This window comes from Porites lutea, chromosome 1, assembly GCF_958299795.1.
Source record: "Porites lutea chromosome 1, jaPorLute2.1, whole genome shotgun sequence".
In the NCBI taxonomy this organism is placed as follows: Eukaryota; Metazoa; Cnidaria; class Anthozoa; order Scleractinia; family Poritidae; genus Porites; species Porites lutea.
Window position 1 is genome coordinate 7979293 of NC_133201.1, and position 14640 is coordinate 7993932.

At 39.3% G+C, this 14640-nt stretch overlaps 3 protein-coding genes across 3 annotated transcripts; all 3 read right to left on the reverse strand.

Annotated features, from left to right (window-relative positions):
- Positions 1 to 242: 242 nt before the first annotated feature.
- LOC140940993 (histamine H2 receptor-like) lies at positions 243 to 1729 on the reverse strand. Its single transcript, XM_073389977.1, has one exon. It carries the CDS (start codon positions 1727 to 1729, stop codon positions 710 to 712), a length of 1020 nt encoding a protein of 339 aa, XP_073246078.1. The 3' UTR covers positions 243 to 709.
- Positions 1730 to 7586: 5857 nt separating this feature from the next.
- Positions 7587 to 8565, reverse strand: LOC140941088 (melanocortin receptor 5-like). Its single transcript, XM_073390088.1, has one exon. It carries the CDS (start codon positions 8556 to 8558, stop codon positions 7587 to 7589), a length of 972 nt encoding a protein of 323 aa, XP_073246189.1. The 5' UTR covers positions 8559 to 8565.
- A 2725-nt stretch (positions 8566 to 11290) lies between these two features.
- LOC140941186 (adenosine receptor A2a-like) lies at positions 11291 to 12226 on the reverse strand. Its single transcript, XM_073390198.1, has one exon. It carries the CDS (start codon positions 12224 to 12226, stop codon positions 11291 to 11293), a length of 936 nt encoding a protein of 311 aa, XP_073246299.1.
- Between the last annotated feature and the right edge of the window lie 2414 nt (positions 12227 to 14640).

Here is a 14640-nt window from a genome sequence, read left to right on the forward strand (position 1 = left end):
GGATGTCCTAAAGGTGATCATTGAATTGAAAGCTACTGAGAATTTTTATTACTATTATTTTGCCGTAAAACGTGGTTCTCTTCTCAGAGTCTAAGGATGAAATCGTGCAATGTAAACATCGACGTGAATGCTAATAAGCAGTACTTTCCTAAAGTAAACTTAGTAAAACTTCTAAGTATTCCAATAACCATAACGATAAGAACAAAATTTTAATTTCAAGACAAAATGGTTATACAAAGGTAGTTTATCAAACCTTTTTCGGGTAAAGAGGAACTCATTAGGTTGGTCAGCTCCCAATGTATCGGGTTTTCATAGCTCATTTATAATTAGTAGAGCAATGCAGCGCCAGGGCAGAGACGAAATGGGTTCGAATTCCGTAGAAGGCCCTTTTTTTTCTGGATAGTTTCCAGTTGGTTAAATTGTTATTACTACCGCGACGATCATATCTTCATTTAAATTAAGTACATTTACACATAGTGGTTGGCAGGGTGTGGCTGTGAATTGTGATTCGTGGTTGAAATTCTGAGTAACCACTCGAATAAAATTCTCTCGGGCTTCACAAGGTACTTCTAACTTCAAAAAAATTGTTATTTTATGGCGTTAGTCATTGCTTACAGTATTGCATTGCACATATTCATAACAAGACAAAAGCGAAACTGAAAAAAAGAAACAATAAATTAAAAATATAATGATTCGCCCTCACGTTTGATCACAAGCGAGTGTCAAATACTTGCTTTGAATGGGAGGTTTGGGTAAAACAGCCTGACAAATGCTTCTTGCATTGCAGACTTTTTAGGGAAGATATATGACTCTCAACAAAACCGAAAGCTTTCCGAAAAATGGTGGTGTAAGCGTCACTAAAATTTCTCATCCTTGACCCATAAATAAGAAAGTTCATGGCGGAATTTGAAAGAGCGACACTCCTCACCCACATATGCACAGTACCATACAACTTCACGACTAATTTACCGGCTGCAGCAAAGATAGCAAACAGTGGAAACCAGCAAGCTGTAAAGACGATGATGACAATCGCGAGGGTGAAGGTCACGCGCAGTTCCATGCGGCGAGGGGTTGGGTTATTAGAAGATCCATTTCTGAGTTGGTTTCTCAGTTTTCGTTGTCTGACTAGAGATATCACAATCGCAGTGTATGATATGAGTACAATGGTATAGCATAGTGTGAATGCTACCAAATTGATTCGTAATCTAACTGTGACTGACACATCTGGTATTCCTTGGACCAAAGCAAAAATCGCAGCGACTGAAGTCCAGCTGATGATTAAAAGAGCCTTCAATCCGAAGGTCTCCATAATACTTTTGTGGCGTAGGGGATAGATAACAGCGAGAAGGCGATCAATGCTGATTGCGGCCATATGAGAGACGGACACAGAAGCCGAGAGATTGGAGAGTAAAGCGAAGACAAACTCTACTTTCCACGCGCAGCTGTTATAATTGGTCCTATCGACGAGGATCACCAGGAAGAGAGGTTCGCATACCATGGTGACGATTAAATCAGCTATAGCTAAGCTGACAAGGAGGAAGTTGGAGCTACGTCGAAGACAAGGATTTGAAGCAACAGCTACACAAACCAGCAAATTGCCAAGAGTTCCAAACAAACCCACCGTAGCATTCACTGCGATGAGACTAACACCATGAGCAAAAGGAAGCGAACAATCATTTTCCGAGAGGTTGGTACTGAGATAACTTTTGTTTACCAAATAGACGTTCATCTCTGTGCTTGCTTCAGGGTCTGATATGATATATAATACGATATGATACACAACAAGATAATCAGTAAGGCTTTTCTATCCTTTGTTCAGTAAACGGAAGAAGTTAAGGTACCTCGATTTCAAAAGAATTAAACGAAGTTGATATAACGGGCGCAGAAAAGTTATGGAGCAAATTAAAAACTTTAACTTAAATTTCGTTTTTATATACAAGCTTGTGACCTTGAGATGAAAAGGATATTAAGTTCTAAACAACTGTTTACGTCAACCAATACAAAGTTTTGAGGCAAAACCAAGAACGTGCATGCGTCAACTTGAGCACTGTGAGTGTTGTGACTGACCTAAAGCAGTGCAATTGTTCAGTGAAAGGGATGCAAGTCTTCGTTTATCAACCGTTAATCTTTCACCGGCCGTGTTTCTTGAACCTGAACTGAAAATTTTTAAACTTTTTTCTTTAGCGGTTGTCAATGTTAAAACGCCACAACTGGGAGGACCAGTCCTTAGTTACGTAATGCTGCCTTTATGATGAAATCACTACCCCGGCCCAAAAAGCTAAAAATAGAGTCTCCAGTGCGTCTTTTCGCTAGAAATACACGTAGCTATTTGAATATGAAGAGCTAATATAATATAAAGTGAGAGGGAGATGAATGCATAATTTTCTATTTTAATTTGTAAGTCGCATATATAGTCTATTTATAGAATGTTTGAATGTTTACCAGCTCGATTCCATGGAATCATGAAACAAAGAGGCATTTGGTCACGCAACTGTTTCAAAGACCCGTTCCTTCTGTGCTTTGACTCTAGACTGCAGCAGTTCGTACTCAAAACTTAGGTGGTTCAAGCAGTTCCCTCTGCTGGATAAATTACTTCCCAGTCGAATTAGCGATCTCCACATTTAAAAAAAAAGAAGGGGTCGGAGGTATTGTTTTGGCTGAATATATAGAGCCCTTCAAGTTCTCCTCTAAATTGGCGATATCATATAGAGTTCGTGTAAATGGCAACGATTATAATGACCTGGCCTTCGTTCTTCGCTTTGCCCTAAGTACAGCTGCGACGTTACCACACCCTCAGCTTTTGCCATCTGTGCCGTAAAACGTTCCCTATCCCATCCTAAAAAAAAGGACATCAACCGTTGTTGTCGTTGTTTTTTTTTGTTTTGTTTTGTTTTGTTTCTGATCTTGGGAGGCTATAACGCGAAAGCTATTATCGCCGTCGCAGTGAAATGGAGCAGCTTTGTCGTACGTCATCAGCCTCGTACACCTGCAGTGGCATGATGACGTGACCGCAGCTCATGACGTGTCATGACGTCATAATAACGTTATCAGTTTTGAAATATGCTTCACGCATACAACAATGTCTATTAGAGCTATCTATGCAAAGAAGTGAAGAAGACCTGCATTAATTCCTGAAATTTAAAGGGCCCGAAGATAATGAATTTCAATTCGATTGTCGGATAGTCAGCAACTTCTGAAGACAGATAAGAGTCAAAGTAGAAAATGAGCAGATGAAAACAGTTTAAAACAATCGTATGGATGAAAACAGGGAGGGCAGGCAACAACCTTTGATCTTGCCGCTTTTCGGCTTTCTATGATCGCCCCAGTTAAGAAATCTGTCAATCATTCGAGAACTGAAGCGAGCTTGCGCGGAACAGGCTGGGAACAACAACAAGAATTTGGTCTTCGCAGCGATTCGAGAGTGTGAAGTGAATTCGCTTTTGGTCCTGTTGGTCATTGGTTTCTTTGCGACAACCAATTTTTTTCCGCGGTAATGTGGAGCTTACGTTTTCCTTTCTTCTGGTCTTGCGTTTGTCATTACATGCGGTTTGCTACGCTAAGAACGAGACCAGTGAACATTGATCGTAAACAGTCGTTGTTCCGATGCCCTCACTTCATCTCTCTAGATGCAGTCTATCAAACTATGTTTCTGTTTGGAAGACCCACAAGACTAAAAGAAGGGCCAACCCTCCAATACGTATGTAACAGAGTTTATATTTTCAAGTGAAAGGCCCAAAATTAATTCTCCGTGTTATTAAAAAAGTGTGGTGGCTGTGGTCGAGTAGAAGAGTTGTCAGAGTTGTTTACGGTTTTACTTCTTAACACCTTTAATACGACAAGAAATGATGATTGAGATTCTTAATTCTTCATTCTTGATTGTGAACTTATCCTGGCAGAGTTGCGTTGGATGATTGAGTGGCATGGTCAAATCTCGTAGTTCGAGCATCTCTTCATGTACTAGAAGCTAAATAAATTTTGCCAAGAGATCATTCTCTTTTGATTTTACAAATGTTGATATTCTTAAGTTCTTATCCTCGTGTGATGTAATTTAAACTTTACCTTAGTTTCTAACAACAAAGCTTAGGCAAATAAAGGGGTAATTATTTCGTGTGTTTTTTTAAATTCTTTTTTCATGGGGGGAGAACGCAGCGGTGCGCCCCCCCCCTCTGAGATGACCTGCGGTTTTCTAATACAACTGGCATTCTGCAAAAAGAAAAAAAAAATGTGGTTCACTGGTGTAGAAGTAGAGCAAGAGAAGAGCGCACCCCCTCCTAAAAAAAATCCTGGGTCCTTCCCTGCAGCAGTTATTGCACTGCCTTCAGTTTGAGTCCTCATTCAGGTGTGTTACAGACAAAGAGGGAAAAATAATAAATTCCAAAAACTACACTACCCCTTGGATGAAAATAAGGTGAAACTACTTTTTTTGTAGAAGTAAAGAACAGCTAAAGACAAGTAAAGGGAAAACTTGGTCAGGATTTCTTGAGAACTGTTGCCAAATCCTGTGACATTATGAAGACCCTCTATGAAATTGTAAAATAAATCATCTAAGAGCGCATCTACCAGAATTTCAACTTTTTCGTGGATTCCTAACAGTTCTCGAGAGTAATGTGAATCAAGAGCCATATTTGCTCTTGCGTAAATACAAATTAAATAAAGTAATTTTTAAAAAAGACAATCTGAAGAAGTTCGCGCATAAATCAAACATCCAATTTCTGAAATCGTTACGCCCTTCACTTTGCAGTGTGTCTTTCGTTGATATATTAATTAAACCCAAGTTAATGTTTAAACCCTTGTCGTGTCCGACTCAGTACCTTGTTAAATCAATCTATATCGACCTTTACGTATATTTTAAATTAAATTATTTTGAAAAATAAGTTGTTACAATCATATAATCAGTGTGGACCTGATATTTCTCGGAATTAAATTTCAAACAAACAGTTATTCCCCCAAATGCACGCATATACCCTATCGATCAGTTCACAACGTAACGTGGAAGTGTGAATAATGAAAGATCAATAAGTAATCATCGACCTGTATCGGTTCAAAGCACATTATTCCAAGGGCCTGTTTACACGAAGGTGGGGGACCCCAGGTAGGTGAGGTAACATGTGGCGGGTTACCCCACCTAACATGTAAACGTCATCACATTAAAATGAGAGATTGTATGCACAGGCGGGTTACCTCACCTACCTGGGGTCCCCCACTTCCATGTAAACAGGCCCTTAAGTGGACATGCAGCTGTTAGCATTATTTAATTCAAACATTTTGAACGAAAAACAAATTCTGAAATTATATAATTTACACCCTTTATTATCAAATTTTGACACAAATCCGCAGTTAACCTTGTAGAAGTCCCGGAATCGGATACTATATGAACAGGGAGTTATCTAAAATAAGCCTTGAGCTGAATAATAAATAGAAGTTGCAATTGCAAGCTAACTCACCTCTTTTTTTTATTGCATGAAAACCAGGGCTAAAACTGAAATTCTGCCGTATACCGTCATCTTCCTTTCATAAGTTTTTCAACAAAAGTGTCGCACTGAAGTACTTTAGACAAGACAAGACAAGACAATACTTTATTTGGAGTCTTATAAAGTCCTATGTCCGTCGACTTTTTATCCAAATAACTTAAAATCATAACACACATTGCACACTATAGTGAGACTATTATATAATTCGCTATTTTACCTACAGCAGTACATAGTCTTTAAACACACACGACCCTCGCGCGCGATAGAAAAGTACTTTGCGCCCCGGGATCACGTGGCGAAACCATGACAAAGCGCCCCATTGTTGTTTTTAAAACTGATTTTTGGCGGCCGTAAACAGAGTGTACTGCAGGAGACGGTCTTGAAAGTAGTAACCGGTCTTGACTACTCTATATGATGCTTTAAACCCTTATATGTCAACTCTGCGGACACCTATACTTTGTTTTCATCACTAAACAAAATGTTTATCAGGTATATGTATCGTCAGCGACTGAGGCTTTGGAGGAACGGATCCGTGCAAATCGAGGTCAGGCATCCGCTATCAAATATGTGTTTTGCGACTAGAAAATGTAAGTACAACGGCGATTTTCTTTCTTTGAGTATAATCTGCTGCCAAAAAGGTTTAATCCTTCGCCCTACGGGAACAACAAAATACGAATACTGTAGTAATGACGAGATTGGTCTCGCACCAGGCGAGCGTGTACCGCTGCGGGTAACGTTGTATTTTATTTTGTCCTCTATTGTAGTGTTATTATCTGTAAATAGTTAAGCTTAGAAATAGCAGAAGTTCAGTCCAAGCCTTGCAAGCTTCAATGTGCTAGTTTTTGCAAGACTTGCGTGGTAACGGTTAAATGAATTTCTGAAAAATCTCGGGAATTCCTGAGAATACTCAGGAAATTGTCAAATGTTCCTATTTTTGGAGATTGCCAAGCATTCGCAGAATAGACGAAGACGACGATCGTTGATCTTCGTGATAACGCATAACCGGATCAAAAAACTCAATTGACAGGAGGCAACTAGTTTCCTATTTAGGACTTGGCATGGCCGAGGATTTAATCTCGGGACGACCGAGAACAAATCCAGCAAGTGGCCAAGGCGAGACTCCACTGAGGCCCGGGCCCGCTGGATTGCCAGTCCAACGAGCTGATCATTCGGCCATTCTGCCTCTTATGTTCAAGCTACACCTATCTAAATACCTAACTTAATGTGAAAGATGGTCGCACTGAGCGGATTGAGACGTCAGGTAAAATGATGAATAAATCCGCAATTTAAAAGCGGCCATCTTTATTTATCAGCCTAGCCGAGGCTGCTCAGCTAAGATGTTGTATGCAACCCTCCTATATTCCCCTCTAGATCAGAAAGGAATACCTTGTACATAGTTAACTAACGTAGAAAATGGTAACTGTTTCATGTAGCGTAAAGAGAGTTTTGGTTAATTATTGAGCGACTTTGACCAGGACCGCATAACCAAGTTGTAGGCTCCTGCTTTAACTCAATGTCATCTCGAAACTACCTGTCTATAACGGATTCTCTTTGAGACATTTAGAAGACGTATATGGTAGTATTCCTTACCATCTTCTCTTTATTAAAGGAGCTGTGTCACAAAATTCAGCCAAATTAGGAAATTACAAAATGCCCGTTAAATTAAGAGAAACATAAAAATAACCGCTTAAGACTTTAAAGGAACGTTAAAATAACATAACAGAAACAACAGATGCCACGGATGGGAAAAACTGAAGAAGATTGAAACGGATTGAAATCAGGATTTTTGAAAACTGTTCAGCCTAACAGTTGTTCAAAGTTGATCTCTGCTGCTTGCAACTTAAAAAATAATGCTCAGGAGACATATTTGTTTGTCTCGGATCTCTGATTTTGTCATTTACATGTAATTTCTTTGCTTACTTTAAGTTCCATAGCGATAGAGGGCGAGTAATTGGCAAAATTAAACAAAATGAACTGGACTGCCGTGACACAGCCCCTTTAACTAGATATACACTCGTAGTCCATGTCTAAGCGTGCTTGATAAGTGTTTGGTGAGCCACTGTTGGTGAAAAAGGGCCTCTGACATGACTGTTTTTTTTTTTTAGGTAATGTCGCTTACTGTACACGGTATCCAACTGTGTGGGAAATTTTTTTCCGCTTGCACAATGCGGTGAACTTTTTAAAAACCGTTCGGAGAATTGAAACGAAGCTTTCGCGAAAGCTTTCAAGCCTTAGTCCATAAATGAGGAAGTTCATTGCAGAATTGGACAGCGCCAATGTCCTGATCCACATGTGTGCAGAACCATAACGCTTCAAAGAAAGTTTACCAGTTGCCGTAAAGAAGAAGAAAAACGGGATCCAGTAGGCAGTGAATACCGAAATGACAATTGCCAGTGTGAACGCTACGCGAACCTCAACACGGAAATTGTCTTCGCCAGTTTGAGATCGAGCTCGTAATTTGTTTCTCTTCTTTCTGTTTTTAAGCAACGCGATCACAATGAGGGAGTAGGACATAAATATGGTAAGGTAAAATAAAGTGAACATGCCCAGAGCTAGGAATCCCTTGGGGAAAGACTCTGGAACGAATCGATCTATGAGGAGAACTGAAATTGGCAGCGTCCAAGACATTACCAACATACTCGTTACTGCGTGGTTCCCCATGACATATCTGTGGCGTAGAGGGAATACAACGGCGATAAAACGATCAACACTGATAGCAGCCATGTGTGCAACGGAGGCAGTGCAAGAGAGTCTTGACAACGCAAGGTAGGGGACTTCAATGCTCAGTGCGCAGTCGTTGAAAAATGTTTTCTTGACAAGAACGGCGACAAAAATTGGCTCGCATACCATGGTGACAATCAAATCAGCGATCGCTAAGCTGCACAAAAGGAAATTCGAGCTTCGCCGAAGACGAGGATTTGTTCCAACAGCCACACACACCAGTAAGTTGCCAAGTGAGCCTATTATACACACCAGCAAGTTACTTGTGAGGAGGCTAATGCCATGAGCGGCTTCAAGAGAACAGTCGTCCCCTGAGTTGTTAGTGCCTTTTGCGTTGCTTGTGTTTGAGTAATTCAAGTTATCCATCGTGAAAATCGGCAGAAAAGAAGAGACAGTGATGACTTTCGAGAACGGTGGACTATTGCCTATATCCAGTTGCTATCGTTATGCCGCCCGAGTCGCGCGGAAGAGGCAATTACGTTCCACCAAATGTATATCCTTCGAAACTGTTGATGATCGAGCATGACAGCGCGAAATTCTACCCCAGCATTATCAAAATATTTACAGAAAACCGCAGCTGCTCTAACTGTTACTCGACCGATACCGACTTAGTCACGGAAAACAAATTCCCTTTGTTGAAAATACTCCTTTTCACGGTTTTTTTCACTTTTTATGTGGACCAGTTAGGGAAAATCCGTCGGCACCAGTGGAAAGAGCCCCTTAAAAGTAGTAAAATAGTCACATTTGAAAGTGATACGTCTTTAGCGAGCGAAGATATTGCCCCGCAAAGTTGCGAAAATTTACACACGTTTTTACACACGTTTGGGCAGCTAGTGTGAAGTGTTTATTTATTCCTTTTTTTTTCTTTTTCTTTTTTTCTTTTTTGTCATTTCGCTTTTTTTGGCCTAACTATGATCAGTACGACTGCCTAATATATTTTATGTTTTACTGTAGCTCTCTCTACCATTGATTTTTCCATGTGTAATTATGATAATATTTTGTTCTGATTATTTAACTGAGGGAGCCCATTCTTTACAAGCCCGGTGGCTTCTCTTGGGCTTCCTCGCCATGAGAGTTTAAATAATCAGCTTTTTTTTCCTTGCTTTTGTACAACTTATGGCAAAACAATAACAATTAAACTGAACTGAATTAGCTTTTAACAAATCACTTTTAAACTTGGAATTTTACTAATTTTAAGGCGCTCTTTTCAGTGGTGTGGACGGATTTTCCCGAACTTGTCCATGTCAAATACTGTTGGAATGAAATTAGATTTCCTATTAATCCATTTAGAATTGTTTTGAATAGTTTGAGCAAGGACATACCGTGCATATGGCAAAAATTATTCATGCACCTGCTCAAAATGGTTAGAGATTAACATTTCAATAACCAAGCATAATGGAAGTGAACTGACCAATGCAAATCGGTTATCAATATATTCAATCTTGTTGATTATTTTGATGGGTTTTTTTGTGGTTTCCTTGCAGCTTACGCATCACCTCTTAAGAATTTTTTTCCTGTTTCGAGGTAATACTGTAGTTGAAGTAAACCGTCCACTTAACCCAAATGGCACATTTTATAAATTTCGCGATAATACCAGGAAAGAGATGATTGATCAATTTATAGGCGGTGTTTCGCGGTGTGCTGCACTAATTGACATGATCACTCAATGAAATCATCGGGAAGAATAACAATAAACTAAACTCCGGTCTCTTGCTTTAGGCCAACATATAAAGGTAATAATCAATACTGTGACTTCCATATATCCGTTAGGTTTACGCCCTGCATTTAGTGATGATAAGAACAATAATAATGATAATGATAATGACAATGATATTGATTGAACTAGAGAAAACAAAACATCTAGCTTTGAGCAGGACCAAGGGACTGAGAGGATTTAATCCCCTGTTAGAGCCTCAAAATCTTTAAATAATAACTTGCCTCTTAAAAGACGTTCTTGAATTCCATGTTCTGACGTATTTTATAGCGTAAGATGCGTGGAAGTTAAATAATTGCTCTTTGGATGGCATGTTTATTAGCAGTGTAATTTTTCATTGCCGATTCAGTCGGCCTTTGGGTTCTATATGCTAATTACTTAGAAACGGGAAGTATTTAAATGAACTTTAGTTTGAAAGATGTTATTTCAAAACTCTTAATTTAATTTTGTTTCAAATTACATAACGTTAAAAAAAGTTTTTTTTTCCTTCTTTTTTTTTTAATATATTGAACTTACGTCGATTAAAGCCGTTGGGTTTCACAAAGTCTCGCAGGTGTCAAATACCCTTTTTTACTGCTTGTTGCATATAAAATATAATCCATTTTCTTAACGTGACCTTGAACTACTTGTTTGATTAAACGATATTTAAGCTTAAACCCCTAAAGGAAACCAAAACTAAAAGTAACTCAGTGACTTTTCGGACCACTAAAAGAGGCCATGCTAAATAATTATAAGCGCTAGATTGAATTCACTTTTTTGCGCCAAAGATGTGAACATCGCCGTTTCACGGTTTGTTTGTCTAGAATGCTTTTATTTATTCATTTGTTTTTACATAGGTATTCATTTGCGCACAACTGTAATTTAGATTTTGAGCATCCCCCCTAAGTGAATCCTTCAGAAAATCAACTAGTGGTCGTCAAAGGTCTGAAAAACATGGTTTTATTCTACTCGTACTACTTCGGATAGGTGATGACTATTATTTGCTTTTGCGTTTAATAATATACATGTATTGTTAGATATATGCTGCTTCATCTTATCTTATATATATATACATGAGTCGCCAAGGTGTACTATACAGAGGCCAGTCTGTTATACATTATAGCAAGCTTGTCGGATAGGAATAGCGAATTTTAAACTTCGGCAATATCTTACAATAGGCCCAATTGAATTGTGACATTCTGCTCTCCACAAGATACTTTGAATATTGTATATTCCGGGAAAAAGTAGATAGATTTCTAACAGTGCGAGATGCGGTGCTTCCTTCCCATTCCTTCTTTCGTCTTTGTTTGTCTCTTACCTTAAATATTTAATTCTAATTCATTTTTCATTTACATATGCAAATTAATTAATAGTACAATTTACTCCTTTAATTGTCCCATGACTTTTAGTCTACTCCGTCTGATCTACAGGGCGATGTACGTAGCGACTTGGCGATCCTTCGAAAAATAGCGATGTAGCTATCGCGAAAGTTGGGCATTCTTGATCCATAGATGACAAAGTTCATGGCGGAGTTTGACAGAGCTACGGTTCTAATCCAGTAATGGACGTATCCAAACGGCTTTACCAACGTCTTGCCCGTCACAGTGAACACTATGAACAGTGGAAACCAACAAGGCGTAAAAACAAAGATGACAATTGCGCATGTGAAAGCCACGCGTGCTTCATAACGATAACTGGAAAGGTTCACAGATGGAGCACCAAGGTGTCTTCTCCTCCTTTTTTGCCTTACCAGACACATGACAATCAGCATGTAAGACACAAAGATTATGACATAGCTGATGGTAAAGATCCCCACAACGATGAAACCCCTGATCGCTTGACGTGCTTTAAGGAACTTAGCAGAAAGATTCAGCGCTATTATTAATATCCAGCTCGCTGTTAGCATTCCCCTTATCATTAGAACCACCTTTCTGCTTTTGTGTCGAAAAGGAAACGCGATGGCAATCAAGCGGTCAATGCTAATAACTGCCATATTCACTACTGAAACTGACGCCGAGAAATTTGAAACATAAAAGTAAGCGATCTCCAGATTCCGTGCGCAGCTATGGGAAAACGTTCTCCTCACGAGAATTGCCAAAAAGAGCGGTTCACACACCATTGTTGCCATCAAATCAGCTATTGCTAAGGTGACCAGAAGGTAGTTAGATGAGCGACGTAGGTTGGGGTTTGTTGCAAAAGCCATGCACACGAGCAAGTTTCCAATCGTTCCCAACAAACTAACTGCTGTATTCGTGGTGATAAGGGCAGCACCATGAGCGACAGGAAGTTTAGAGCAAACTCTTGTGGAGATTTCAGTGAGTGCAACTGATGTGTTATTCATGTCATTCACCAACGTAATTGCAGATAATACGGATAGGGGTTTACAAGGCTGCGCTTCTTGGTGAAAAGGACTTGAATGCCATGCTAAAACAACCACTGAGTTTGGAATAGTTTAGTCATCGCTGCAGTTACCTGCTGTAGGTGTAAGAACTGATTGGTGTTCAGTTTTGTCATGGTTAGAACAGTGGACCTCCTCTATCTATGGTTTTTTTAAACTACAAACAAGAGTTTTTAAACACTTCCTACTCGAAACAATATCCAGATACGCATTGTGCAGCATCATTTCCTTACAAAATGTAAATAAATAAAATTAGAAGGTAAATATGCCGGTCGTGAACAAAACCAGAAAAGAAAAGAAAATTGGGCGCAAATTTTTCGCCGGCTATCGTGTCATTGTGACGTTAGCGGGCTGACTTTGCATCTGGTATTAGGTAGGTATCTACTAGTTTCAGACATGCGGCAAATCTGATGAGGCGCGAGCGATCAAATGCATGTCTCCTTACTGTCAATATATGACACATTAATTATCATGCAATGAATCAGCGATAACCCTTCAATTCCGTAAGGTTCACTGCGCGGCCGTTGCGTCAGTGATTGACGTTGAGAACTCGAGTTTAATCTGCAATTATGCGCAAACCTCACGAATCAACCCGATACTTAAATAGAGCAATACATTCTCTCGCAGTGAAATAAATATAAGGATGCGTTTTTGGGGGTGTTTATACCGCGTATTCCGCTAATGAATGTTGTGCACATGTATGAAGATTGTTAATTTAACCAGAAGTTTCTGGTTGTCATGCTGGATGCTACATATTGAATAGATTTGAACATCGTACGTTAAGCCAGGTATTGAGAATATTGCAGAATAGAATATTGTAGAATTTAGAATATTGTAGCCAGGTATTAAGAATATTGTACGTTAAACCTGTTGTCTAGAAGCTACGTAGGAGTGCAAAAAAAGCCTCGCAAAATTTTCAATAGAGTACACTCAGCCATGATTGGTCAAAGAAAGGTCGTGATATTAGTGCGCCAGTGAAGCACGCATCCTAATTTGATCACCAGAGAACAGCCAAACGCTTTAAGGACACTCGCGTCATACGGACACCCCATTTTTACGGCAAAATTTGCTTTGTCTCTGGGGAAAGAAAGCTCTTACTTTTTCTCTAAACCCGCCTGCTACGGACACTTTCTATGCCCACACAGTCAGACTCAGTGTCCGTATTAACGGGGTTTGACTGTAATCATCACATGCACTTCATTTCACAGTTGAGACTCACATTGCCCTGCAACTACTTCTTTCAATAATTTTCTACATGACTCGATGCCGCCTGTGTATTTTACCATTCTTTAGGGGAAACTAAACCTCGAAAACCGTTTCAATGAACACAAATGACCAGCATCTATCCCTATTATATTCCCAATTCGGTTTCATTGCACATGGCTAAGCACCCCGATATCCATGCTATATAGTCCTATTGAAAAACAAATACATCAGGGGCACCCAACGAGGATATAGTTCAAAACCACTTAACATAGCATTGTTGAACGTATTTTAGTATTCAAACGGTAGATATAGGCATATTTTTATCCCCTAAAAACTTTTCATCTGTTCGGATTTCCTAGCTGAAAATCTAGTGATCCGAAAATTATAGGGATAAAAACTTACCTTCTCGAAAATTTCAGCCAGGAAAAGACTCCCGAAAATTCTAGGTGGCCTTTTTTAGGGTCAAAATCCGTTAAAAATGAGTAATTATACCATTTTGCAGATGTTCGAAAATCCTAGGAGAGGCTGGCAAGCAAGAAATTTTACAACAAATGCTCCGAAAATTCTAGATCTCAAATCGTCTTCCGAACAGATATTTTCCCGAAAATTGCCGTTGGGTGCCCCTGATGCATGGATGTCAAGCACACATTATTCATAAGACAAGCATCCTAGACACCCGTTGCTCATCGATGAAAATAAATGGGGTGAACTGTCATCTGTTGCTATGTATAGCACTGAGATGCACATTTAAATTTGTTTTTCCGCTTCTTTAATAGCGTAGCAAAGCGCTACTAAAAATAGATTGCATATCTCAGGACCAGCCCGCTAGACGCAGAAGACATTTGTGTATTTACAAGCCAGTACAAGGCAAAGTTTTCTGAATTAAAAAAAGCATTTTAGCCGTTTTTTTCTCAGATGTAGGTAGTACCAAGTATATTCGCTGGACGAGAGAGTGCTGCGTTGATTTTAGGTGCCTGGAAAAACTACACAACTGGTTAAATTATCTATGATAGTATTTATAATATGCTTATTAGTAAATTTATTTATGCGGTTTTGGGAACCCATCGATAAAATTGATAAAAGCCATCGCCAGAAGATCAAATGCCTGTTCCCAAGAAAGCACCAAGGGTAAAAGGTCTTGGAAAACAAAC